Below are 27536 nucleotides of genomic sequence, written 5' to 3' on the forward strand. Positions count from 1 at the left end.
AGGGGAGTGGGAGGATGGGTTGGCCTGGTGGTGGGTATTGAGGAGGGCACGTTCTGCATGGAGCACTGGGTGTTATGCACAAACAATGAATCATGGAACACTACATCTAAAACTAATGATGTAATGTATGGGGATTAACATAAGAATAAAAAAAATGTTAGTGAAAGAAAGAAAAAAAAAAAAAAGAATGAACTCTTCAAAGATGCGCCAGGGGGCTGGGAAAGGATGGTAGCTGCCACCATGGCTGTGTTAGGTAAGATGGGAATGAGAAGATGAAGGTTGAAGAAAGGTTTCTACCATCTTTGTGGCAGGATGAATTCCAGTTATCCAGGAAGTGCTTTAGGAGACTATGGTGTTCTTAGTTCGGTCAATGACCAGTGTTTTGGTTTGCTGAATGCTATCAGTTAGATGGTATCTTGGGAGAGGTACAGGCTACCTGTGAGGCTTCTGAGGATGTCTAGCAAAGAAGCAACTGCAGCTATCTGGAGAGGATGCGGAAGAGCTTGTAGGTAGCAGGGGAAAAATGGACGAGAAATTTCTTGACAATGGCCAGAGAGAAGTGTTTTGTATCAATCTCTCAGGATACCTTTACTAATCTGTATTATTCATCCAAGTTCTTTAAGTTGAGTTATGAGTTTCTGGAAGAGGCAGGTAGGAAATAAATGGGTGGAGGATGAAACCATGCACTGAGTTTGACCTCAGTGTGAGGCTAGAATGACGCTAGAAAAATTAGTGTCTGAGTTACCTGTGTATGCTGTGTGTCCCCGCAGCACCTCAAATCTCCTGGGAACCATTTCTTTCTGAAGGCAGGCAATGCCTCAACTAATCTGTAAGTTAAGCAGTTAGTCTCTCCTTATGTTTCTCCTCCTTCAGGGTGACACCTCTCTTAAGAATGAAATTAACCATGATGGCCAATTTCATAAAAAAAATACCCAGTACTGGATGTTTAATACTTGGTGTCCATAGTTTTTTTGTTTTTGTTAAAGGGTAATATTGAACTTTTTGTGGGGGTCCTAAAATCTTCCTGGAAGTTTGAAGGCCATTGCTCTAAGGGGTTCATAGCATGCCCAGATGTCAAGTCTTAAAAAACTGCTCTCCAAAATGTCACGTACTAGCCTAGCCATGTGCCCTGAAGACCACAGTAGTAATTCTCTTAGCTTCTAACAAAAAAAAAAAAAAAAAGAGAGAGAGAGAAAACTCCGGAACTAGTAATTCTCTAGTATACTATAAAAATCACCAATCAACAGACTCAGGGCAACAAACAGACAATTCTCTTTTTGTTTTTATAATTTTGGGAGCAGAAGGGGTCAAAGGAGCCATAAATTTGAAAACAAAACAAAACAAATTACATTAGCAACCGTCAGTGCCAAAAATAAAGTATTTTTCAGTATTCCAATATTTAAAACCCAAATCATCCTTTTAAGCTTGCTACTACATACCAAGTGAGAATAAGAGAAACAACCAAAGCTGTGTCTATGTGCCTCTGGGAAATTTTCATAAATAAAAGCAGATGATGTTGACATAAACTTTCCTCCCACTAAGGGAGAATGCGATGTGACCTAGCTGTTCATCAAGTATTAGAATGTTTGGACTAAAATGCATTTAGAATTTTGGAATTTACTTCTCTCCTATTTCTTTTGTGTATGTCAAAGGACACAAGAGGATAAAATCAAAACCTTTTAGCTAGTAGCTTTTATCAAAATAAAAATGTTTAAAGAATAGCAGCAATGAAACAAAATATAAATTGGAAAACACTGGTTTAGTCAAGTTTGCATTCTGAACACATTTTGATAATCTCTCCTTTCTTCATTTCGACTAAAAAATTAGTCACCAAATTATTTAGAAACCATAGAGAAATATAGACTTTTGAGATGGAAGTGAAATAGGGATTGTTTAGTTTTAATATTAGATAAGATTAAAAGAATGGTATAAAGAGTAAAATATACAAACTTCCCTGACAATCTATGCTAGGATTTAACATCATTACCACTGAAGAGGGTTCTCTTTATGCTGTAGTTTAAATTCAATTCTGGTCTCTGTGGATGTAAGATGAACAAACAGAGAGGTCATTATCCCTGGCATGAGATCCTTTCAAATAGCTGATGGTAATTAGTGGTTCTCAAAAATGTTTGTCTCAAGACCCTTTTATACTTTTAGAAATTACTGGGGACTTTAATGAGGTTTTGTTTATATGAACTATATTTATTTGTATTTAGCATTTTAGAAATGAAACTGAAAAAATTTTAAATGTATGCATTTATAATAACAAACTCATAATATTTTAACATAATGAACATATTTTATGAGGAAATAATTGTATTTCCAAAAACAAGAGAAATTTAGTGAGAAGAGTGGCATTTCACATTTTTGCAAATTTCTAGAATGTCTAGCTTAATAGAAGACAGCTGAGTGCTCATCCTTGCTTCCGCATTATGTAGCCTCCAAAAACTCCACTATATACCCATGAGACAATGAATGTGATAAAGACAAATAATGTCTTGGTATAATTAGGAAAATAATTTTGATCTGGATTCCCTGAAAAGAATTATGAAGAACCCCCAGAAATACCATTCTAAATTTAAAAATCCAATTTATTTTACCAGAAATATCCTCTATGCAACATTTTAATAGTGTCCCCGATTCTTTTTTGAACCCACTGTATGCTGCTTATTTCTAAAAATGAAAAATCCAAAATTTTGATGGGTATTTATACTTATGGAATTCCTTTTCTCTGATGATCTGAACGGAATACAATTTATTAATGGATAGTGGTTGCCTGGGGTTTGGAGCAAAGGAAATGAGGAAGTGTTGTTTAAATTGCACAAGATAAGTCCTAGAGATCTGCTGTGCAACAAAGTGCCTATAGTTAACAATACTGTATTGTACACTTAAACATTTTTTTTTTAAGATTTTGTTTATTTATTTGACAGAGAGAGAATGAGAGAGAGAGAAAGCACATGAGAGGGGGGATGGTCAGAGGGAGAAGCAGACTCCCCGCCGAGCAGGGAGCCCGCTGCGGGACTCAATCCAGGGACTCCAGGATCATGACCCGAGCCGAAGGCAGCTGCCCAACCAACTGAGCCACCCAGGCACCCTTAAACATTTGTTAAGAAGATTGATTCCAGGGCGCCTGGGTGGCTCAGTTGGTTAAGCGGCTGCCTTCGACTCGGGTCATGATCCTGGGGTCCTGGGATCGAGTCCCACGTCGGGCTCCCTGCTCGGCGGGGAGTCTGCTTCTCCCTCTCCCTCTGCCTGCCTCTGCCCCTGCTTGTGCTTGTGCTCTCTGTCTCTGTATCAAATAAAAATAAATAAAATCTTTAAAAAAAAAAAAAAAGAAGATAGATTCCATGTGTTCTTACAATCAATCAATCAATCAATCACCACCTACTTCATTCAATCAGAATTGTCAAAAAAAAGGGTATGAGGAAAAAATTATTCTTCTGGTTAAGGTGAGGTCTCTTCTTTACCCCTTGGTTTCCATAGGTAGAATTTTCATAACCTTCCTATTGTCTCATCCCTAACAGAGGTGTAAAGGAAAAACCAGCTGCCTCCTCCCCCTTTCTTTCTGGAGCCAATCTGCATGTAGAAGAGATTATCCTCTAGTTCTGTTCTTGATGATCCAGACTCTGCATATGCAATAAATTGCTTGCCTGGGATAGGTAGGGCAGTAGGTTGGCCTGATTGTGGGGTTTATGACTGCTCTGCATATTGTTGATGAACATTGGAGCATGTCCTCCAATATGGTCTGTCGGTGTTTAATGCCCACATTCTAGCTCTGTGGCTTCATAACTTGGAGAAATGGGATATTATTTACTGGGTCTGTTGAACCCCAACATCTATGTTTGAGAGAACTAATAGGTAGTCAATTCTAGAATCTTCCATATGATGGCTACATGGCTCCCTAACTCCTCCTTACCTTCCAAGCCATTTATGAGACCCAGGCTAACATGAAGACTACATTTAATTCAGAAAAGTAGCCTCAATTTTAAAAATAAAAGACTTTCTGTGTGACTCTGCTATCTATGGGCAGAGAAGTCAGCAGGTTATATTACTTTTTTTAATTTTTATTTTTAACATAAACTACTGACTTTTAAAAAAGAGAAATACTGCTTCTAAAACACATTTTTTCTGGATTTATTTATGATGTGAGTTTGACATTGATTATTTCATTTGTAATTCAAAGATTTAAGTATTTTAAACAAGTAAAATTAGTGTATGTTACCTGAAATAAACCTAATTAAGAAGCAAATCCAGAAATGCTTTTCTTATCACAGAAAACATGAAGACTCAAAATCATTTAACATGGAAAACCATGAAAATGGCATTATTTCCTAGTTTTCCTGTTTTTGATTTGTATTATTTAAAAGTGTTTGTTTTCTACATAAAGCCTTTCTTTTTCACCTCATGTTCCCCAAGAGTTTGAACCCGAGGTGAATTCATAATTTTGTGATTATGACATCAACCCGTTGCTATGGGGATGTCTGTGATTTAACAAACAGAATCATAACAATAGTTCTTTGTACTGTTTAGCATTTTTCATCTGAAGATTAAAAAGTATTTTGCAAACAGCATCTCAATAATCCTAGCAACCTCCCTTTTAGAGTGTTTGCGGGAATTTTTCTTGCTCATAGATTGGAAGAACTGAGACAGAAACAGAAGCGGGATGTTTTACACAGATACCTACTGTCAGCATCTGAGCCTGGACCAGGACCCAAGTGTATTCTCACTAAGACAAACAGCACAGTAATTACTGTTATTTTATTATAGAATCACAAAGGTGTAATCTTTATGTTACAAATGCAAGCAGACAATTTCCACGCTTGATAAAAGCATCTACCATGTGCGATGAAGCCAACCACACAACACATTTGTCTTTCATTTACCTGTAAGTTTGAATGTGATGTCTTTTTTGAGAACTTTGTACAAAGTGTCCTTGAGAATCTAGAAAACTTTCTAATAGTGACAGCCATTATCTCTAAGAAAAGTGAGCCGAAATCAGGAAAGTCATCTTAAACATTAACAGCGTATTCTTGGACCATTTTCTACAGGAAACAATCCTAAACTAACAAAGAGAATGTTCAGCTGGATTAGCAAAGGCAAACTTTTCCTGCTTTGATTTTCATGGTCCTATAATCCACACCAGATGTCAAATCCTGAAATTTAGAGTTCAGAATTTTGAACTATTGTCTCTAGTGAGATCATAAACACATTTTATGGAGCTGCTAAGTCACACATCAAAACAAAATTTTAACAAATCATCGTCTTAAAAGAGAAAACAAAACTAAGTGAACCAGACATGAACATACTTAAGAAATGTACCTTTGAACCATTTAACTTGAGGTGGAGGAATACCAGAGGTTTTACATTCCATAACTGTTGTATCCCCAAGAGCAACCAAGAGCTCACTCTGAACTACGATCAACTTTGGGGCTTCTGAAAAAAACAAACAAGCAAATGGTTAATGTCTGGCCCAATGCGACATGCACCTTGTTTATAATTACACTAAATGAACCAGTTTAACAAAATCCACTAGTGTTTATGTGCTTGTAGCTATTTCAATGTTTATAAACAGAAAGAGACTCTTCTAATGCACGTGTACATGGATGTGTGTGATGAGAAGATCATTTATCAAGGTCAAATATATATATATATTAGGCAAAAATAATTCTGATAAAAGAGTCAAAAATTTAGGATATTAACAGAAAGGTCCTTATAAAAAAGATATATAAAGAAAGAAAAATCTTAGAAATCTGAACACATCTTATAGAAATAACAAGTAATATAAAGGAACAGAGAGAAGACTGATAGTAATAAAAATATCAAAAGAGCTATGATGGTAAGACTGATTGGGCTAGATTAAGACTTGAGGATAATGTAATTACAGGTTAATTTGTTGTAACATTTTCTGCATGATTTTAAGGATATTCATGTTTAACTACAGAGAGAGTTGCAGTCTAAGACTAAAAGTTTTATCTATAAAAAGTAGAGTCTCCATTCCCTTTTTCCCTTTGATGCTAAATACAAACATTCTCTAAGTTTCTTTCCTCCCTTGCTTAATGCTTTCATTCACTCATACATACATTTTTCTCTGAACTGGGCATGTTAGGACTTTCTAATTTTAATTGAGGTAGTTTTAAACAAAGCTAAGAGTTAACTTCTCAAAGATCATGTTAATCCTCTGCTAGAAAAGCTCTGGTGATTTTATTTCATGATTCTCTAGTTTGGCTTTCAAAAATCATAAACTGGTGCAGAGCTTTCTTTTTTAACTTATCCTCCATAACGTTTCCTTTCCTATCACAAGGTACGAAGCTATGCTGGTAGTCCAAAACAACCCCTACTCTCTCCTATCTTCCTGCTTTTGCAAAAGCCTGAAATGCCCTTTGCCCTAGTTCTTTGAATCCTACTCATTCCTCCAGACTGAGTTTAAATCCTGTCTCCTCTGAGAAATCTTTACAAATTCCCCAGTCAGAATTAATCTTCCTCTCTGCCAACCCTCACTGTAGTACTTGTCTGTCTGCTGTCTTACATTTCTTTATGTATAGCCACTCCCATTACACAAGTTCTCAAAAAGTAAGGACTTCATAACATACATTTTTTATTTTATATTCCACAATCTTTAGTATTTTTAGATACTCTGGGTGATTAATAAGGTAAATAAGTGGGTCAACTATTTTGGCTTGTGAATGAACCAAAATTCATTTTACAATTCAGAATCTCTTTCCACCCCCCTTTCTGCATTCCCACTGCCTATTTCCTCTCCAATCTTCCAAACTTACTCGCCATGTGCCTTCATTTTTGTCAATGAGACCATTTCTTTCCAGGCTTTCAGAGTCAATATTTATGACACTTTTGCTACCTCCCTCATATGTACATACCAACTAAAATTCTCAATTTTTATTTTAGCTTTCTTCCTCTCTTCCACTTCCAGTTTCACTACCTTACCATGAATGGCAGGGTGGACCGTTAGCCATTAATTATTCACAATTTACAAACTAACATTGAGCATGTAATGCCCTTGTCCTTTATTTGTTTAAAAAAAAAAATTAAAAGAAATATTCTATTATATTGGAATATATGGAATACATTATATTAAAATAGATTACAATCCTGTTTTAGAATCTATTATAATCATTATGTTATGGAATATTATAGAATGATTATCATGAAATGCATCTTCAATAAATGTTTACGTTTGGAGGTGAAAAACTAAAGATGAAAAGTGAAAATAATATGTAGATAGGATAAATGACAGAAATGTTACAAACATTTAATCATAATAGAAATATTATAAAGTTTTGAATATAAGTGAAAAATATAAAATGGAAGTTGAGGTAAACTAGAAAGGATATAGAATTTATTAATATGTAAGCAAAATATTGCAAACAACAGAAAAACCATGGAAGGATAGAACTCTGTGGACCATCTGGGACTCTACCACAATCTGTAAGCCTCCTGGAGTTTTGTTGACTAATGAAGCTATCTACTCCCTGAACTTTTAACTTAAATTAGTTACAGTATTTCCTTTAATCAATGTGTGAAATGAATAATAAATCATAAGACTGGGTAAAACTCATTCCTAATATTAATTTTCAGAAAAGTACTTTTAAATTGCTTGATATGATACTCATCCTATTTTCACTGCCTTTTAAACTGATTATACTTGCCAATGTATCTGAGGGTAGAAGTCTGTTTGTCTGTTCCAGCTGAATTACTTGCCAGGCAACCATAGATCCCTGCATCTTTGGGAACTGCATTTTTGATAATTAAGGTACCTTCTGAGGTCATCCTATACCTAGGGATGAAAAGAAAAATTGAAAATACCCCAATAATAGTATGAAGAAACTATAGGATCTTCCTTACAAATATCTTCAAATATCTTAGACATATTTTTGGTGCTGACTGTAGAAATTATTAATGTTGTCATTTTATAAACAGAAATGTAGTAGTAGCAGTAGTAATAATAGTAATAGTAGTAGTAGTAATAATAGATCCCATGTATCCAGTACTTGCTCTGTGCCAAGGACTGCTCCAGAAATTTTACATAATATTTTAATACTCATAACAACCCAATGAGTTACATACTATTATCATCTCTGTTGTACGGATGAGCAAAGGGATTATGTAACTTGCCCAAAGGCAGTTAGTAAATGGAAGAAGTGGAATTTGCAACCAGGCAATCACACTCTGTGTGAATTGTTATGCTAAAAGTTCCACCAAATGCAAACCTGAGAGATGGCAATACCTCCTGTCACTCAGAAAGTCAGTGGTGAGTCTAGGAATAGAATCTGGCCCTAAGCCCTCGTCCTCCTCAAAACCCAGAGCAATGGAAGTTCAATAGCTGGAAACTTCCTTGTTTGTGTTCCACATGTTCATTACACTCTTTGCGCATGAGAGGATTCACTGTCTTTTGAAGTCATCCAGCAGATAAAATACATCTCAATCTAGTACGGCAAAAGTGAATAGGAATTGCAAAGAAATGTCTGCACACATTTTAATTAGAGCTACTGTTCTGTCCTTTGCCTCCTCTCTCTCCTGTTAAATCCCAGGACCATATTTTTAATAGATTCATGAAAACTACACATTACCCCACAGAAAGTTTACTATCCTCATTTCAATTATTCAAGGTAAACCAAGTGTTATGGTGTCATGTTTGCGATGCCAAGTATTGTGAAGCTCTTAGGCCCAGCTATTAAATGCAAGATTGAAGAACATCAAACTCTGTCAATTCATCATTTATTATTTTATGGCCATTTCCTGGCCTATTTAGAAAATCTAAAGCTGTGGATTTTGGTCAAAGCTCCCTTAACCTTAGGGATTTAGTCACATTAGTTTTGTCCAACTTTAATTGGTTTTTCATCAACACTTCACTCAGTAAAAACAAAGAACATGATACAAACCCAGTACCTGTGTGAACCCATGATAAACATATCATTAATGGTCCAGGTGATCTTTGGTTTGGGATAACCTGTTGCAGAACACCTGATGGAGACCTCATATCCTCCTGTGAATGACTGATTCTTGGGCATCACAGTGACTTTGGGTGGTTCTGCAAATAGAAAGAAACATACATAGTGAAGCGGCAACTTACCTTGATGTTAGGAGCTTTCTGTGTTAGCAGATTTGTAGGCTTCTCACCACACCATTATTTTATTTTATTTTATTTATTTTATTATTATTTTATTTTATTTTGTACTTCCAAGAATTCATTTATAAAAACAACCAAGTTGCAGTAGGGCTTAGGAGATTTCTTCGCCAAAGCTGACAGGAGTTGCAGACTCTGCTCCCCTGTTCCCTATGGCCCAGGCTGCACAAGACTGGGAGTCTTGGTCCCTCCAGAGCCCCTCTTTTCCCTGAGAGCCTGATGCATGCTGTGGCCAGGACCCAGGAGCCTGCCTCTACCCTGCAGGTTCAGGGTGGAGGGCCTTACTTCTGGCCATTTACCCCGATACCTTGCAGCTCAGACCAGCCCTGTCAGACCATCTGAGCCCCAGGCCTACTCCTACTTCCAGAACCTGGATGCCTGAGAGTGGATGAGGCCCTGCCCTCAGGGCTTGGGAAGGGTCTGGCTAACTCTCCTCTGGGGGACATCAGGGGACTGGATCTGAGGCCAGTGCCAGGAGGGGCCTGAATGAAAGCCAGGGGAGCTACAGGAGCAAGACACAGTGATATTTGGCAGCTGGGGCAGGGGAATGGGGGAAGGGGTTTCTTCTGTCCATTCTCTAGCCAGGTCCTGCCTCCCAGCCATCCAGCCCCACAGTCCTGCTCTGCCCCATGGCCTTGGTTACAAGACTGGCCTTGCAGTAACTCCATTCTCCTGGAGTGTCTTGGACATGTGGAAGAAGGTGGTCCTCATAGCCTGGGGACATCAGTCATAGTGAGGCCACTGGTGGGGATGGCATCCACCATCTCCACCTGGAATGTTCCTGAGAGGAAGAACTCCCTTTTGGGGTCATAGAAAGAGAAGAAGGTGGGGTACACCACAGAAATGGTGGGCACCTAGACCTGAATTGCGAGGTAAAAGCATCTTTCTTGAAAGGTAGCAGGTCCAAATTGTCCTTCTGCAAATCCTCAGGGTAGATCCACATTTTGTGGTTCTTGCTGACCATGTGCTGGCCCATGTCAGACATCACAGTCAAAGTTTGTCCTGGAGCACTGCCAGTTGATAAAGATGTCCCCGAGACACATGATCAGGTCTACAGGCCCCACGAAGAGAACTCCTGCTTGGTGATCCACACATAGCACTTGTAGAGGGCCTCCAAGAGGCCCATCATGTTCAGGACACTCTGGTGGTTAGAAATGATGACACAAGGATGGTTCACTTCCAGGTTCTGGTGGCCCTCTGTCTCAGCATGAAGGCCGTATATGTACTTGAAGAACTGGACAAACCAACTGACAATATTCATGTTCTCCACCATCTGAGTGTGTTACTGCAATAGGTCTTAGTGGAGAACGTGAAACAGAGCATTCAGTACAAGGTGATATTGGCTTAGAACTTGGCCATGCAGCTCAGCCGTATGAGCAGCAGCATGGTGGTCAATCACGGCAAGAGCTCCATGGCCAGGGCAGCACTGGGACCACATACCTGCAGAAGCACCCTGGTAGATCCAACTGTGCTGGCCTCAAGCCCCCTCCCTGGACTCTGGCCCAGAAAGAGCTCTTTAGATGACCTTTATCAGGGATCTAGCCCAATTAGTACAGGGAAGGAACCAAAGGAATTTGATTTATTTATTTTTTTAGCATTTTATTTTTATTTTTAATTTAAATTCAATTAATTACATATCATGTATTATTAGTTTCAGAGGTAGAGTTCAGTGATTCATCAGTCTTATATAATACCCAGTGCTCACTATATCCTGTGCCCTCCTTAATGTCTATCACCCAGTTACCCCTTCCCCCCTACCCCAATCCTCTCCAGCAACCCTCAATTTATTTCCTATGATTAAGAGTCTCTTATGGTTTGTCTCTCTCTCTGATATCATCTTGTTTTATTTTTCCTTCCCTTCCCCTATGCTCCTCTGTTTTGTTTCTTCAATTTCACATGAGTGATATCATATGATAATTGTCTTTCTCTGATTGACTTATTTCGCTTAGCATCATACTCTCTAGTTCTATCCACCTCACTGCAAATGGCAAGATTTCATTTTTTGATGACTGAGTAATATTCCATTCTGTGTGTGTGTTTGTGTGTGTGTATCACATCTTCTTTATCCATCTACTTTATCTAAGTAATATTCCAGTGTATGTGTGTGTGTATATATATATATGTATATACACTACATACAACATCTTCTTTATCCACCCATTTATGGACATCTGGGTTCTTTCTATAGTTTGGCTATTGTGGACATTGCTGCTATTAATGTTGGGGTGCAGGTACCCCTTCGGATCACTACATTTGTATCTTTGGGGTAAATACCTAGTAGTGCAATTGCTGGGTCATAGGGTAGCTCTATTTTCAACTTTTTGAGGAACCTCCATACTGTTTTCCAGAGTGGCTGTACCAGCCTGCATTCCCACCAACAGTTTAGGAGGGTTCCCCTTTCTCCACATCCTCGCCAACATCTGTCGTTTCTTGACGTGCTAATTTTAGCCATTCTGACCGGTGTGAGGTGGTATCTCATTGTGGTTTTGATTTGTATTTCCCTGATGCCAAGTGATATGGAGCATTTTTTCATGTGTCTGTTGGCCATTTGGATGTCTTCTTTGGAGAAATGTCTGTTCGTGTCTTCTGCCCATTTCTTGATTTGATTATTTGTTCTTTGGGTGTTGAGTTTGTTAAGTTCTTTATAGATTTTGGAACTGACCCTTTATCTGATAAGACATTTGCAAATATCTTCTCCCATTCTGTCAGCTGTCTTTTGATTTTGTCGACTGTTTCCGTTGCTGTGCAAAAGCTTTTTATCTTGATGAAGTCCCAATAGTTCATTTTTGCCTTTGTTACCTTTGCCTTTGGAGACGTGTCTAGCAAGAAGTTGCTGCAGCCGAGATCACAGAGGTTGCTGCCTGTGTTCTCCTCTAGGATTTTGATGGACTCCTGTCTCACATTTAGGCCTTTCAACCATTTTGAGACTATTTTTGTGTATGGTGTAAGAAGATGGTCCGGTTTCATTCTTCTGCATGTGGCTGTCCAATTTTCCCAACACCGTTTGTTGAAGAGACTGCCTTTTTCCATTGGATATTCTTTCCTGCTTTGTCAAAGACTAGTTGACCATGGAGTTGAGGGTCCATCTTGGGGTTCTCTATTCTGTTCCATTGATCAATGTGTCTGTTTTTGTGCCAGTACCATACTGTCTTGATGATGACAGCTTTGTAACAGAGCTTGAAGTCTGGAATTGTGATGCCACCAACTTTGGTTTTCTTTGGATCCAAAGAAATTTTAAAGCAGGGGAAATAACTCCTCTTTGAGAGTAAAATGAATTTGATCCTAATGTCATGTTTCTGTGCTCCACTGGTTACCAGGTAACCCCTTCCTATTTTGCTCCCACCAACTGACCAGTGGCTTCTGCCTGCTAAGCTGGAACTCCGGTATAAAACTGTTTTCCAGAAAAGTCTATAGATAGGGCCTTTTGAGTCTTTCTATACAGTGAACACAGGTTTGGAGCCACAACTTGTCCTGACTGCTGCCTGCTTTGTTTGAACTGCTCTTTCTTTTCTTTTCTTTTCAGTTCTTTCTTTCTTTCTTTCCTTCTTTCTTCTTTCTTTCTTTCTTTCTTTCTTTCTTTCTTTCTTTTTCTTTCTTTCTTTCCTTCTTTCCTTCTTTCCTTCTTTCCTTCTTTCCTTCTTTCTTTCTTTCTTTCTTTCTTTCTTTCTTTCTTTCTTAGATTATAAATTTGTTGAGGTAAAAACAAGGTCTTTCATATTATTCTGTATTCCATTACTTCCTACAGTACTTAACATCCCTTACATTTTATACAGTGACTTATAACAAAAGACACTTAAAACTGTTGATGGAACACAGTTCATTCCTAAACTGTAACTTGGCTCTAAGAATTTTTATCCTGGCACCACTCAAGGTCTTGCTATATTGATCATTTGTCTCAGCCCGTGGATTCACAGAACTTAACAGGAAATATCAATTATTCAAAGTTCCTATTGCATGCATTCCACTTCTATGGTAAAAAAATAGACTTTTGAAAATGAAATATTAAATCAGGAAGTTATTGTCAAAAAGGATACAAAAATTCCCTGGGATAACTGGAATGCTGATATATCTGGTCTTATCAATTCCACATTTTACATCTAGATCACTACAGAGTAAGTATTAATCTTCAAAGAAAGTACTATCAAAGAAATAATTTTCTTAGTGTAAATTTTCCCCATTCAAAAAGATAAATGAAAATAAATTCACTTTCACAGTGTTTGAAATAGATGTTATAAGTATTAACAAAAATAAATAAATTTAATAATGTGGTTCTTGCACAATTATGATGTTCCAGGCTCAGTGCTAACCTGTAGGGATACAATGATGAGCCAAACAGACATGGTGTCAACTTTCCATCTAACTGGGTTTTTAATATAAATGAAATCCAGAAATTCAGTTAGTTAGATCTGTATATATATTTATGATATATCTTTACTATGTTAGTCTCCAAATTGTGGCTTAATTTCACTAAGAAAAATTAGTCTGAGGAATCCTGATATATTTGAAGGAGATACAAGTGGTACTACTGGATCGGGCAGCTAAACAACTGAACAAAACTAATTAATGCCTAATTGCTAGCAGCTTAACGATCACCTCCCCTTTTTTCCTGTTTACATTGTGTTTTTCAAATTATGATTGTCTTTGAAGTTAATGTTTAAAGGGTTTTTCCTGCCTGTGGACTTGGTTGATAGTTTCATTATTCCATGGATTCTTCTTGGTGAACACAGGGCTACAGAAATGCAGGGGGTCAAGGGCAGACTGGCCATGGCCAACAGTTCAAATTGTGATTGCATCTGGAGTCCATCAATTCTGAAATGCCAGAGGACTACATATGCTGTGGGAGTGGTGCAGATAATCTTCAGGGGATGAGGAAAAAGGAACACTTTTTCTCTTTGGAATTTATTGAATACCCACATTTATTCAGTCCCACTTTCTGAAAATAAAATGTTTCTTATGTGTGGCTCATTTTAATCCAGGATTGCTGCAAAGATTCAGTAGCTCTTGGGATTTTTGTCTAAACATGGTGCTTTCCAATGAAGTCTGACAGAATTGGCCTGGCATCTTGCCCAGCAAGAATTCCACTGGTAGGCTCTGTAGTTTATGTATCAATGTAAAAATAAATGGCAGTTACTCTAACCAGGATGCAGAGAGCTAAGAGGTCATTTCTCAAATAAAGCCTGGATATAGGGTGCTGCTCAGGGTCATGAAATCAGTCTGTGTACATACACACAGATGGGATGACATCATCTCACAGAAGGTGAGAAATTTACCATTGTTCTGGAAAGAATATTTCCGCTGACAATAAGAAAATCAGAAAGGACATGAATAAATATGGAAGCAAAATTAGATTTCTGCCAAATAACAATTGAATAAAGATGGTCAGAATGATTCGGGCTTCACTTGATTTGGTTAAATAAGGATGCAATAGACCTCACTATAATTTTCTCAAGGGTTAGAATTTTCAATTTCCTAGAGAAAAGCTCCTTTTGTTTTGATCAAGTCGTTTTAATGGAGCAAGAACAAGTTTAAAAACCTTAGTTCAACTCCATCAAAGTCTAGAGTCAAATTTTAGGATTTGAGGAGAAGTAATCCATTCTTAGTTGGTTTTTAATCTCATTTTACCACCACAACCCATCACCATTATCATCACCACCACCATCATCAACCATCATCATAATCATAAATAACAAGTTGCTTTTCATTAGCCAAAGCAATGGAAACATGGCACTCCATTAGTGTTAAGGCATTAATTAATTCTTTATATTTTAATCATAAGAAAAGCAAAATATGTGAGTTTTTATAATTTCTCTCGAGTTACATATAGATTATGATACTAAAAATAAAAAATAAACACTACTTTAAAATTTAGGTGTCTTAACACACTATGAATGGTAAGGCTGGCAAAATGAATTTTAAGTGGCCATGAAAACAGCCATTGCTCTGTCTGCAAAGACTGTAGAAGATAAAATCTTGCCTAACTCTTGCAAATCTTGCAAATGTCATCTTCATACTCAAAGGCGTATTTCCTGTTGGTGGTCAGCTGGGTCTGATTTGTTGCTATTATGCCTCTGGTAGGACATTCTCAAAAAGACCTAAAGGACTTTCTCTTCAAGATGATTTAATTATTATCAATAAATTAATCAGATAATGGTAATGCTTTGAATTACCTAAGCAACAATTTAAAATATTTTTCGCCACTGGTATATTTACAGTACTTGGGCAAATTTGTGTTTTCATCCTTTCTCATAACAAACATTTATTGAGTACCTAAGATTTTCAGATACTTTATAACCACAAAGAACTCAAAGAATGTTGTATACAAAACCAAACTATGTACAATTAGGGACTAAATCTCTTTCTGGTAGTTAGTTCTTAAAATAGGAAGGTAGGTAAAATTACTGAGTGCCTGATATATGCTAGGTATCTAACTCTAGACCTATCATTTATTTCCCACAAAAAACTCTATGAAATGTCACTGCCATTTTACAGAGAAAGTACTTAATAAGCCTTAAAATAGTTAAATAATCGATGGTGTCTGGTCTATACCTTAATAGGGATGATAACTCACAGGATTATTGCAGATTAGCTATATATGTATTATCTAGGCATTTACAAATGAAACTTGATCACAATTCTCATACTTGCATATTTAGATTACACATCCTACTAATAAATAATACTAAATATATCTTATTTGATTCTTCTGAAATTTGAGATGTTTCTAGATACTCAAAATTTATCAGAAATTTCAATAAAAATAGATAAATTTAGTTTTTCCACATTTGACTGATTAAAAAAAAAACCATGCTAATACCTATGTCACCTGGCACTTGTTAAAAAATAGTTGTGATGATGCAATGAGCATATGGTTATGATAATATCAATTTCATACTTAGTGAAGTAATTCTGGTCATTAGGGACTTAACTTCATCAATCATCTTGAAAAATATTTCCTTTTTTACTGCAATACTCTCCCTGGTGACGTGAACTAATTAGTGACAGACATCCACCCTTTCCTGACACCATAGAAAACAAATTAATACTTCTTATGTTCATACAGACATAACATGGCAAAGAAAAGGAAACCTTGTCTGGCCCTTTGATTTCCATGTGGCAGCATGAAATTGCATAGAAAATGTCAGTTATACATGGAATATGCTAAAATATTTAACCAGGACATTCATATTCATCTTCAGCTTTAAAAGTCCTCCTCATAAAGGGGCAGCTAATAAAATCAATAGATTTGTGTCTTGTCCCCTGATAAACAGGAAGATAGTATGTTTTAAACAAAACTTTAAACTCATACTGTATAATAAATATCACCCCACTTATCCTAACTTCTACTCCTAAGCCTGGCTAGTACAAGAATTTGGAAATTTATCAGCCACTGTCAACTTAAAATTGATATATTGCTTTAGCCTGTTTCAAAAAATTTTGCCAAACTCACCCATGATATAATCTTTAAATAGGGTTAACTAAACAATACTTAAAAAAAACTCTATAAATTTTTCATAAGATAATTCTCAGACTGTTATAAAACATGGTTTTAAATGTAAGCAGTAATATGCTGGCAGGTGCTACAACTGGAAAAGAAAGTATTTATATAACGAAATCTAAAATTGTTGGGGCATCTGGGTGGCTCAGTTGGTTAAGCATCCAACTCTTGATCTCGGCTCAGGTCAGGATCTCAGGGTCCTGGGATCAAGCCCCACGTCCAGCTCAACGCGGAGCATGGAGCCTGCTTAGGATTCTCTCTCTTCCTCTCCTTTTGCCCCTCTCTCGCCCTGTTCACTCTTGCTCTCTCTCTCTCTCAAAAATAAATAAATAAAATTGTTGATGTGACCCAAATAAGCCATTGAAGTTAACACGGAAACATGAAACATAAGGTTAGTGACCCAAATCTTCCCTGTAGTGTTATTATTACTTTGAGGTCCATTTAGCAATTAAGGAACAAACACCTATTGGGTGCAATTGTGTTTTTCCCTTTGTGCAAGGCACTATGGATAAAAAGGGGGAGTCAAGAAGTACCTCAGTAATAATACTGGGGAAAAATTAGACACATGGAGTTGATGATTAAGTGCAAAACTGCATGGCATAAAAAAAAAAAGTTCTACAGAAACCAGAACAAAGAGACCAACCAATATTCAGAAGGTGAATTTAGTCTATGCCTAGATCACCCTGAACATACCTGATCTCATCTGATCTCAGAAGCTAAGTAGGCTCAGGCCTCATTAGTACTTGGATGGGAGAAAGAAGGTGGTTTATGAGAGGAAATTCACATCACAGGTAGGATTTAGATAGGAAACATCAAAGTCAAAACAGCTCTGTGAGCTAGGTCATAGAACCAGAATGAGAATGATATAATTTGAAAGTAGTTGGGATGCCTCTGTGACTCAAGCAATGGGAAGTGGAATCAGGCGAACCATGGAAATAGGGAAGTAACGGAGCAGAGGCTTGGGCCAAAGCAGTAGAAAACAGGAATCCACTGAAAGTATAATAGACATGGAGCCTGGCAGAGGAAACAGTCAGTGGCCACCAGAAAAATCAGTTCTGGAGACTGAAGATGAGACAAGAGTAGTACCTACCCATCCTTTTGAGAAATTCAATACCAAGAAAATTCAAAACTCATACACAGACTCTAAAAATTATCTGCCTGATACTGCTCTGACATATAAAATCTGGCAGCATCAGTAATATTTCATGGCAGGAAATAATAAATCTGAAAGTTCCTCTACTTTCAATTCATAATTAGAGATGAATCTTAATAACAAGTTCAAATATTTAGTTACCCAGATTAAAGAAATAGGAATAAAGGAAAAGACATATGAATATCTGATTCCCTTAAATAGTATCCATATATTGAAAGGAAACATTTCTTTTGCACCCTACAGTGTTTTATGAGGGATAAAGGTTGAAGATAAAGTGTTAAAAGTATTATGGAGGAGTCAGTTTGTGGAGGGCTGATGTTTGTAAATTTTATCCTGGGGTAATTAGGAAACAACACAAAGGTTCTGAATGCATGGACATTTAAAGCAATATTTAGGGAAAGTTTGCCTGGTTATACTATGGATTAAAGTGAGGGAACAAAACTGAAAGGAAGGAAGTCCACAAAATGAGGATTTTAATAGTTTAAGCATGTGACATTTGAGATGGGTGAGGGTGTTACCATTGGAAATAAGAGAGGGAGCGATTTAAGAAACAGGGAAGACTGAACTAACCATAGGGAAAGTGGGAAGTACATAGGCCTAAACATATCACTATACCTAGGATAATTCCATCTGAACTCTAAATTTCACATTAGCTCATTCACACTGATCCCAATCAGCATTCCCAAGCATCCACTGATTCTAGCATCCTCCCATAGAAAATGTGTCCCAATATGTCCATAAATAAAAAGGGCATTTGAAATTCAATTTTAAAAACGGGTACACTGTGTTTGTGTGGTCTGGGGGAAGGAGCGCAAAGAGTGAAAGAGAGAAAGTGGTCAGGCATGATTCCTTAAAATAGATCCCAAGTACCATGACTCCTGGTCTAGTGCTTTCACTACCCCAGAAAGCAATTAGATTAACAGACGCAGGCAAGAAAGGATTTTTAGCTCAGTAACGTTCAGTGTCCAAAAGAAATAGGGTTAAAAAGTTTTAGAAGCTTTTCTTAGCCTCCCCCAAAAGGGTATGTGTCCAAAAGTTACCTAGTGGAGCAACCAATTGCCAATTGTTGTTTAAAAAGGCATTGAATTACATTTTGGAAAAAAAAAAAGTATTTCAGGGCTGTCAATTGATCCCTGTGATGGAAGATTCCCAAGCTTCTAAATGTTCCTAGTGATAATTTCGTGTAACGAGGAACTAAGACCCTGATGAGAAGATACTCCAGTAAGGAGTTTTTAGTATTAAGTTTCTTTTTTTTACTTCAGTTCTTACAATAAAATCTAAGTAAATATCCTTGTTTTGGGGATAGTTAAAAACCTACATTCAGCCCAACCACTTAATTGATTCATATTTTTGAAAACATAACAGAACAAGTTTACAACTGTTCCCAATACTTTTTTTTGTCATTGTGGGTAATATATTGAATGATCTGACATCAAGCAATGCTACATGAGAAATTGGGAAATAATTAGTCTTTAATTACCAAACCTAATTTCTATTGAATTGTACAGACTGTAAAACATATTTTACAGGATCTCTGATTCTTCTAAATATCTGTGTTTACTGTAGAAAAAGCTAACTTCAAAAAGTTACATAATGACTATCACTGAGCCTGCTTAGAATTGTACTTAGTAGCCATGTCCTATCCCAAAAGATGTGTACCTAGTGATTTAGCTCAATCAGTGTATTTAAAACATACTGACATTGTTTGAAAATGCATTACTTCCGTTTCCGATTAGGGAGGTGACCCCAGCTAGTTCTGGTGGTAACCAACTGTTAAACATGAGGCTTGCACAAAGAGATTAACAGAATTTCACTAAGAATGATTTACAATAGACAGATGTGTTTGCTCATTTAACTTTTCCTTAATTTTCAATGAGTGGAAATGTTAACGGAATACATTTTAACATTTTTTTTTTAAAGATTTTATTTATTTATTTGAGAGAGAGAGAATGAGAGAGAGCACATGAGAGGGGGGAGGGTCAGAGGGAGAAGGAGACTCCCTGCTGAGCAGGGAGCCCGATGCGGGACTCGATCCGGGGACTCCAGGATCATGACCTGAGCCGAAGGCAGTCGCTTAACCAACTGAGCCACCCAGGCGCCCTACATTTTAACATTTTTAAAGCTTTTCCAGGCCTACTAGAAAGCTCACATAAAAATGGCCAGGGATTCCTTCCAAAGAGCAAAGGATGAAAACTAAAAGTCAACCAATCAACCAAACAAAAACAACAAAAACAGAGATCAACTGCCTGGAGAAAGAGGCACAGACCACTGAAATCCCAAAGATTTGGAATCAAATGCACATTTCCAAATGATATCTCATCAGTGGAAATATGAAGAAATGGCTACAACTTTTCCAAAGCAGAATTATTACTGAATGGCAATAATCCCAATGAATTATGACAGTGGTTAATCTACATGGCATCAGCAATAAGTTTCCTAAGACTTCTGCTCTTGATATTTCTGCTTTTCTTTTTTCTCTGGAAAAGACTAGAGTTGTGCTGTCCAATAGGGTAGCCACTAGCCATATGTCTATTTATTTTTATTTTTACTTTATTTTTTTTTAGAGAGTGAGGGGGAGGGGCAGAGAGAAAGGGAGAGAGAGAATCTTAAGCAGGCTCCACATGACCCTGAGATCATGATCTAAGCCAAAATCAAGAGTTGGACACTTAACCGACTGAGCCACCCAGGCACCCCTCCACATGTCTATTTAAATTGCCTAAAACTAGATCAAATTTCAAAACAAGTTCCTTTAGGAGCATTAGCCGTAATTCAAGTGCTCAAGTGCCACATACACATGGAACAGCACTGATATACAACACTTCTATCATTGTAGAAATTTCTACTAGACAGTGCTGGACTAGACAGAAAGTCTGTTAAATCTGAGAGCTCATTTATTCATTGATTTACCAGTAGGTGGTGCATTGGCAATAAAACACACAGGCAAGGACTAAATTTTGAGAGTTATATGCTGGATCTGTAAAAAATCCCACACCTACAAACCAATATGCTTAGGAAATTCAGTTAATAAAAGAACTGCAATAATGTCAGAGATAGACAATGATAAATTTAGGTTAAATTCCATTTTAGCGAGAAAATACTACTGGCAAATATGCATGAAGATTTCCTAAAAATTTATAATTTTTATTTTCTCAATATAAGATGTAAGAATATGTAGCAAATGTTTGCTGCCTTGATATCCATTTGAAGTAATTCCTAGTATAAAATTATTTATACATTGACATTGTTTCCATACAATATTTATTTTTTCTTTCCATAACAATAACAAAAATTCATGAATTCAGGAGCTTTTTTGGGTGATTAGCCAAAACAGATTAAGACAGTAAATAAGATTGATAAGAATGACAGAATTTTAAAAATCTTATTCTTTCTTACTTAGAAAATCTTCAATTAAATGATGACTAGCATTATCTTTACTGGGCTCTTTATAACAATTTTCCAAAATCACAGAATTTCCAAATAAGAGAGGAAGGCCATTCTTATTTGACTTGGGGGAAAAAAAGGCACCATCTCCTGTGTGAAACCCTCCTCAACATCTGCTCATCACTGACACAGAATTAAAAGCTCCTGGGTATAGTACCCTGGTGAAGTTCTTACCACTCTGTGTTATAAATATTTATTCATTTAATCTACTTATTTCCTTTCTGATATTATAAACTTATTGAGGTAAGGATGCTGTTTTATCCTCATTTATATCCTCAGCAAGGAGCACAATATCTGACACTTAACGTTTTGGCAAATACAGGAATGAATGAATAAAAGTATAAACAGATGAACAAACAAGACACCAGCCCGGACCCTTGGTAGACCTGTTTAGTCAAGGCATTTCATGTGTTTCAGTATTTGTTTCATTATTATGGGGAAAAGTATACCTGTGGCTAAGCAGTATTTCATAGATAGTGCTGTAGGATGCAGCATAAATGAAGATTCCAGCATCATAGTGATTATCCATCAGTTCTGCACTCTCAACCAAATGCTCCTAAGCTAAACCTTTCTGCAGATGAAGCAGTAAGGACTAAGAGCTAATTCAACTTTTATTCATAATAGTCAAATATCATAGCCCTTTCCTCACACCTAAAAAATAGCAAGTTACTACGTTTTCCTTGTATTAAAAATCTAATCTGTAGAAACAGAACTTATTTTTTAATTGGATAATTAACTTATAAAATAATAACTCAAACATTAATCAATGTTCAGGGGAATTTAAATAATTCCGGGGCTCCCTGCTCCGCGAGAAGCCTGCTCCCTCTCCCACTCCCCCTGGTTGTATTCCCTCTCTCACTGTGTCTCTCTCTGTTAAATAAATAAATAAAATTTAAAAAAAAAATAATTTCTTAGTATGTGCTATTACATAAGTATTTTTCAGACTTGGCCAAAGTTGCCCTGCCTAAATACTCTATTTGTCATTCAAACTTCCCACAGATAGGCATGCATGCAATACTATGTGCTAAATATTGTGTCAGGCAGTAAAGAAACTAAACTGAAGAAAGTTGGGTCTTGCCTTCATGGAGCTTATTATCTAGTCATCTCATATTTTCTCTGTGTGCTTCTTTTGGAGCCTATTTATTGTTCTCTCTCTCCTCTAGACTGCTCCTTAGCAGCTACTCTACCAGAACTTAGGTCAAAGGATTTACCAAACTGTTGTGATCTACCTGGTCTACTCTATAAAGCACCAGAGAAGGAAGGAGTAAGGGAGGGGTAGGGAATTAAAATCAAGCAGTGATTTCTCTAAATCATCGTTAGACACAATGCTGAGATTTCCAGAGATTTTTAACCCATGTCACAGAAACCTACAGACATTTGTAACTTTCCTATTAAAAAAAAAAAAAATCAGTACTCTCACTTTTCTATCCATACCAAGAACGCTTTGTTTAATCTTTTTACACTTGTACCTGAAGCCTGCTAATAGCAGGCATAGGCATTTCTGAATACAATGCAGAACAATGGAAAGACACAGATCTGGGCTGTGTCTCTTGCTGGCTTTGTAACCTAGAACAAGCCAGTAGGGGTCACATAACCCCATCATAAGTCAAGGAAGATCTATATATTTTATTGAGTAGAATTGGATTGTGTTACAACAGAAGTTGGCCCCTAACCACAGAGTCATTAGAATACATTCATCAGATAAAATAAGTAAACATGAAACTTTTCATAAAATTTACAGTCACCATAGGAAGAACTAGGAAAGCAAATATTTCTATGGAAAACTGCACATTCCTTGGATACCACTGCAGTGAATACTTGAGGCAAAACTTCACTAGATTATTTTTCATCAAATCTAAAGGCCTCCAACTCACTCCTTATTAGATCCCTTGTACAGAAGGCAGTATTTTATTTATTTATTTTTAAAGATTTTATTTATTTATTTGACACAGAGAGAGAGAGTGCATGAGCAGGGAGAGGGACAGAGGCAGAGGGAGCAGCAGACTCCCCGCTGAGCAGGGAGCCCGATGCGGTACTCGATCCCAGGACCCTGGGATCACGACCTGAGCTGAAGGCAGATGCTTAACCGACTGAGCCACCCAGGTGCCCTAGAAGGCAGTATTTTAACAAAGCATTTTGTTCATTTGTGCTGATTCATACTGGGACATCAAACCACCAAGGCAATGAATACAATTAACTTTTGACAGCAAGTAATGATTTGGGGGTTTTCATTTTAAGTATATGGTTTCATCTCATCTAAATGAAATACACAAAGATGGCACTAGTATTTAAAACAGACATATACATGTCTCAGGTCAACTTTCAAAAACAAAAAGCTTGACTAGCAAGACTCCAATGTATCAAAATGTCTAGGAAAAGAGATGAGCTAATAAAAAGCAGTTTTCATTATTCCCACATAGATATAGACTTCTATAAATCACAATTTATTTCTGTGAAAATCTTGCAAAGGGAAAAACTGAAAGATTATCATGGCTCTTTTACTGGACTATTCAGTATAGGAAACCTAATGTAATTATTAACTGAAATTCTGCATTTATTCTTTTTGCTTGACCTCACTTTACTTCAGAAAGGATTATTTTATTTTATTTTTGAGAGAGAGAGCGCGTGTGCATGCACAAGGGGGGGGGGGCAGCAGACAGAGAGGGAGAGAGACAGGCTCCACACCCAACCCCAAGCCTGACATGGGGCTTGATCTCACGATCCTGAGATCATGACCTGAGCTGAAATCGAGTCAGATGCTTAAGCCACTGAGCCACCCAGGTGCCCCTGCTTCAGAAAGGATTTAAAACAGCTTATTCTGTAATATAGTTCTATAAAATTCCAGACCCTTAAGCTTTCACATATGAATTTTCATATTGACAGAAGTCTTAACATGACACTTTGAGAGACATTGTTTCTTAATTTATTTTAATTATTCTTTACTTTTACACTCTCATTACCTTTCTTAATTATATCTTAATATTTTAAATATAAAAGTGATAAAGAAAATTTATGGAAAATTTAGCAAAGAAAGAAAATACATTACCCATACATAATTCAAACTCCCAATAAAAGTAATGTGAGCACTCTCAAACATTTTTAAATCCTATTTACACAAAGTTTTAAAATAATGTATTCCTATTATATACCTTTTTTTAAGTACAGAAAAACGGAAGTAAGTCATTTATAATTCCATTGCCTCCAAACAAGCAGTGGTCAATCTTATATTCACATTTTTGTCTCTATCAATCTAACTGGGTTTTTCCCCCCTTCCTGGCTTAACTGTGGGTGGCTTCAGTTTGTTTGTTTATATGTTTGACTAGCTGGACTTCTGAGTCTTGTAAACCCCACTTGAGGGAATCCCCTTTCCGAAGAATTTCCTGTGTCTAATTATACCATTATCTCCACAGTGAGGAATTCTCATAATGAAAGAAGCGCATCAACCCGTTCACATTCTCTCATGCTCATTATGTGACTGATTCAAACAGCCATAGTTTCTAGGATCAGTGTTTCTTCTCAAGGCTCTTCTGGTAAATTGATAATGAGTCTAATGTCACTAAGGGAAATGAGAATGATGGAAAAGGGCCAGTAGGACATTTGCTTCTGCTACTGCTGTGCTCAAAATTTCATGATACTGCCAAAATTGAAGTCTTTTAAGTGCCCATGGTCTAAGCAAGAGTTAAAGTCCCACCAGGAGCACCGGAATGGCTGATTCTAGGATGGGGAAAGGAATTACCCGATTTCATCTGCCTTTCTGCTTCCCACTAAGATAATAGAGAATTTCTTCCTAAATTAGAGGACACATTCAGACCCTAAGAACCAAAATATGACAAATATTCATTGCAATTATGTTCTAGCCTTTAACATAGTCTGACACCAGTCTGATTTTATCCCTCAGCTTACAACATATTGGTTTAGTCTCAACATATGCTTGTGGAGCTTTTTCTCTTATACTAATAATTTGAAATTGCAGCCAGGATGTGTCTAGATGAAGTTCTCTCTTCATTGACCTTGCTTGATTTGCTCACCCAGGACTATTTTTGTTTTCCTCCCTAGGATAATTTTCTTCAACTGTATCTTTTTCTATTTCTTTTGTTTCACTTGTCTTTGTTATATACGTATATATGCCATATACCTAGAAATCTTGAAGTTCCAAGTTCCTGTCTCTGGTTTTTATTTCTCCTTAAAAAAAAACAAAACAAAACATATTATTCACTCTTAATTCTTTTCCTCAACGTTCTGAAAGAACTTCTCAAATTCATGCACCACATCCCTGATTTTATTTTTATGTAATATAAATTCTGTTTAGTGCCGCTAATTCAAATTTGCATTGTATTATTCCAACAACAAATCCTTTCTTATTCCATCACACCTGTAGTTGTCCTATCACCTCAGCCAGTTCCTCCTTTATCAATATCTACTCCTGCTCAAAGGAGGATAGGTCTTTTAGAAAGACACTGGTGACACTAAACATTTTTTTCGTCTTTAGAATAAACTGCCTTCAGAAGCATCCATTTCTTCTAAAGCTATCCCCCCTTATTTTGTTCCCCAGTATCTTTTTCTTAGGCCCAATGCTTTATTATTTTTTTCCTGTTGTATTGTTTTGTTTTGATAATTTTCTGTTTATTCATCCTCAAATTAGGTGACATCAAATCCAGACCCAGTGTCTATCAACAAAGTGTTTGGATAGACATAGCTTGATTATTTGGCTACTGCTGTTCTAGTTGAACTGCCTTTGCAGCTCTGCAGCTGAGTTAGTCTGATATGCATAGCTCCTTACACAATTCTCATCTATTATGCTCTTTGGGCTGAGACTGGGATACTCCCCTCTGCTACCAGCTCTCTCTAAAATCCCTAATTGACACCCCTATCAATGTTTCTCATGTTTCCAAATATTTTCATTTGGAGAGAAACATATATCCAAGTTACAATTCTCTACGTGGGCCCCAGCTTGCCTGTCTACTTTTTTTCTCTCTCTCTCTGTATTTACATTTTATTTTATTTTATTTTAATTATTTTGTTCAATTAGCCTGTCTACTTCTTGTCCTACATTTTCCTTACTGGATGGTTATCACTATTAATATGTGTGAGGAGACAGGATTATGGCTGTAATATTTTCTTTTTGGAGCAAAGTACGAAATAGAAGGAAAAAGATACATCCTCCCAGCTTTCATGTGAACATAGAAAGGATGGACCATTGGTTGAGATTTTCATTCCACTGACCTTAAAATATGAACATTACATATGCATATTTACATTATATATACATATGTATATAAATAAAAATCTTTATATATAATAGCTATAAAATTCCTCCCAGAATTTTTGCTACTATCCATTGCCACTGGGTTTTGGTATTCTTCAGTTTTGTCTTTTTGAGGTCTTTATTGTTATTTTACTGTTAGATGAGGAGAGGCTGCAGCAGCTACAGATATGCTATTTAAAACCAAAAAATTCTTGCTAATTATATATTTTAAAACTACTACCCAAACTTTGTAAAGTATGTATGTGTAACTCTTAAGATTATTCCCGATAGCAGCAGTTTCCGAACAGACATGTGGAGGTAAAGAAATGTAAATGAGGCTATGAATTAAGCTACTGATTCCCATATAAGCAAGAAAATTATTTGTAAAGTATGTACTCAAAACAAGTAACTATTATACCTTTACGTTTTCTGAAACTGTTTTCTATTTCTGCTTTTAAAAACATTTTACTGCATATAAATGAAATTAATTTATAATTTTAGATCCAATGTCAGTAGTTGACAAGCATCTTTTATTCTTTAAATAAATTATAACCCTGGGTACAATAGTTTATTTCATCAAATATCCATAGCTTTGCAATAGTACATTCAATAGTAAAATAATGCATTGAGATGGCTACAATTAGCTAGAGTTCTCATTTCTTATTAAACAAGTGTCATTAACACTAGTCTATAGTTTTGTTAGATTTTTAAAATATCTTTTTTCATCACATTTCATCCCTCAAACTCAAGACCAACTAGATAAGCCATAAAATAACAACTCTAAACAGATTTATACCACTTGAGATGATACATACTAGCCAGTAATCAGGTAATATTGTATGTCTTTTGTATTTATGTTTTGTGTATTATAAAATATCTTACCTCAGCACTTATTTAAATCATTGGCTAATAATGACTCTATTTTGCCAGAAAGAAAAGAGTCAAGGGCTTCTTTTAAAGATATACCTTTCTAAATCATAGGGTTCATTCTGTAGAATAGATTCAAATGCTATTTCATAAAATGTTATCCATGATAAAAAAGATGTGGTATATATATATA

General features: G+C 36.5%; 1 protein-coding gene across 1 annotated transcript in view; it reads right to left on the reverse strand.

Moving 5' to 3' along the window:
- Positions 1-27536, reverse strand: part of HMCN1 (hemicentin 1) — a 420986-nt gene that overhangs the window by 223783 nt on the left and 169667 nt on the right. Inside the window, exons 7-9 of the mRNA XM_081823192.1 lie at positions 8905-9095; positions 7665-7792; positions 5320-5433 (exon numbers count right to left, since the gene is read on the reverse strand). Of these exons, the coding sequence (XP_081679318.1) occupies positions 5320-5433; positions 7665-7792; positions 8905-9095 (433 nt within the window). The remainder of the gene's footprint in view (positions 1-5319; positions 5434-7664; positions 7793-8904; positions 9096-27536) is intronic.

The sequence above is a fragment of the Leptonychotes weddellii genome, chromosome 6, assembly GCF_054177405.1.
Source record: "Leptonychotes weddellii isolate Sample4059 chromosome 6, ASM5417740v2, whole genome shotgun sequence".
NCBI classification, from domain to species: domain Eukaryota; kingdom Metazoa; phylum Chordata; class Mammalia; order Carnivora; family Phocidae; genus Leptonychotes; species Leptonychotes weddellii.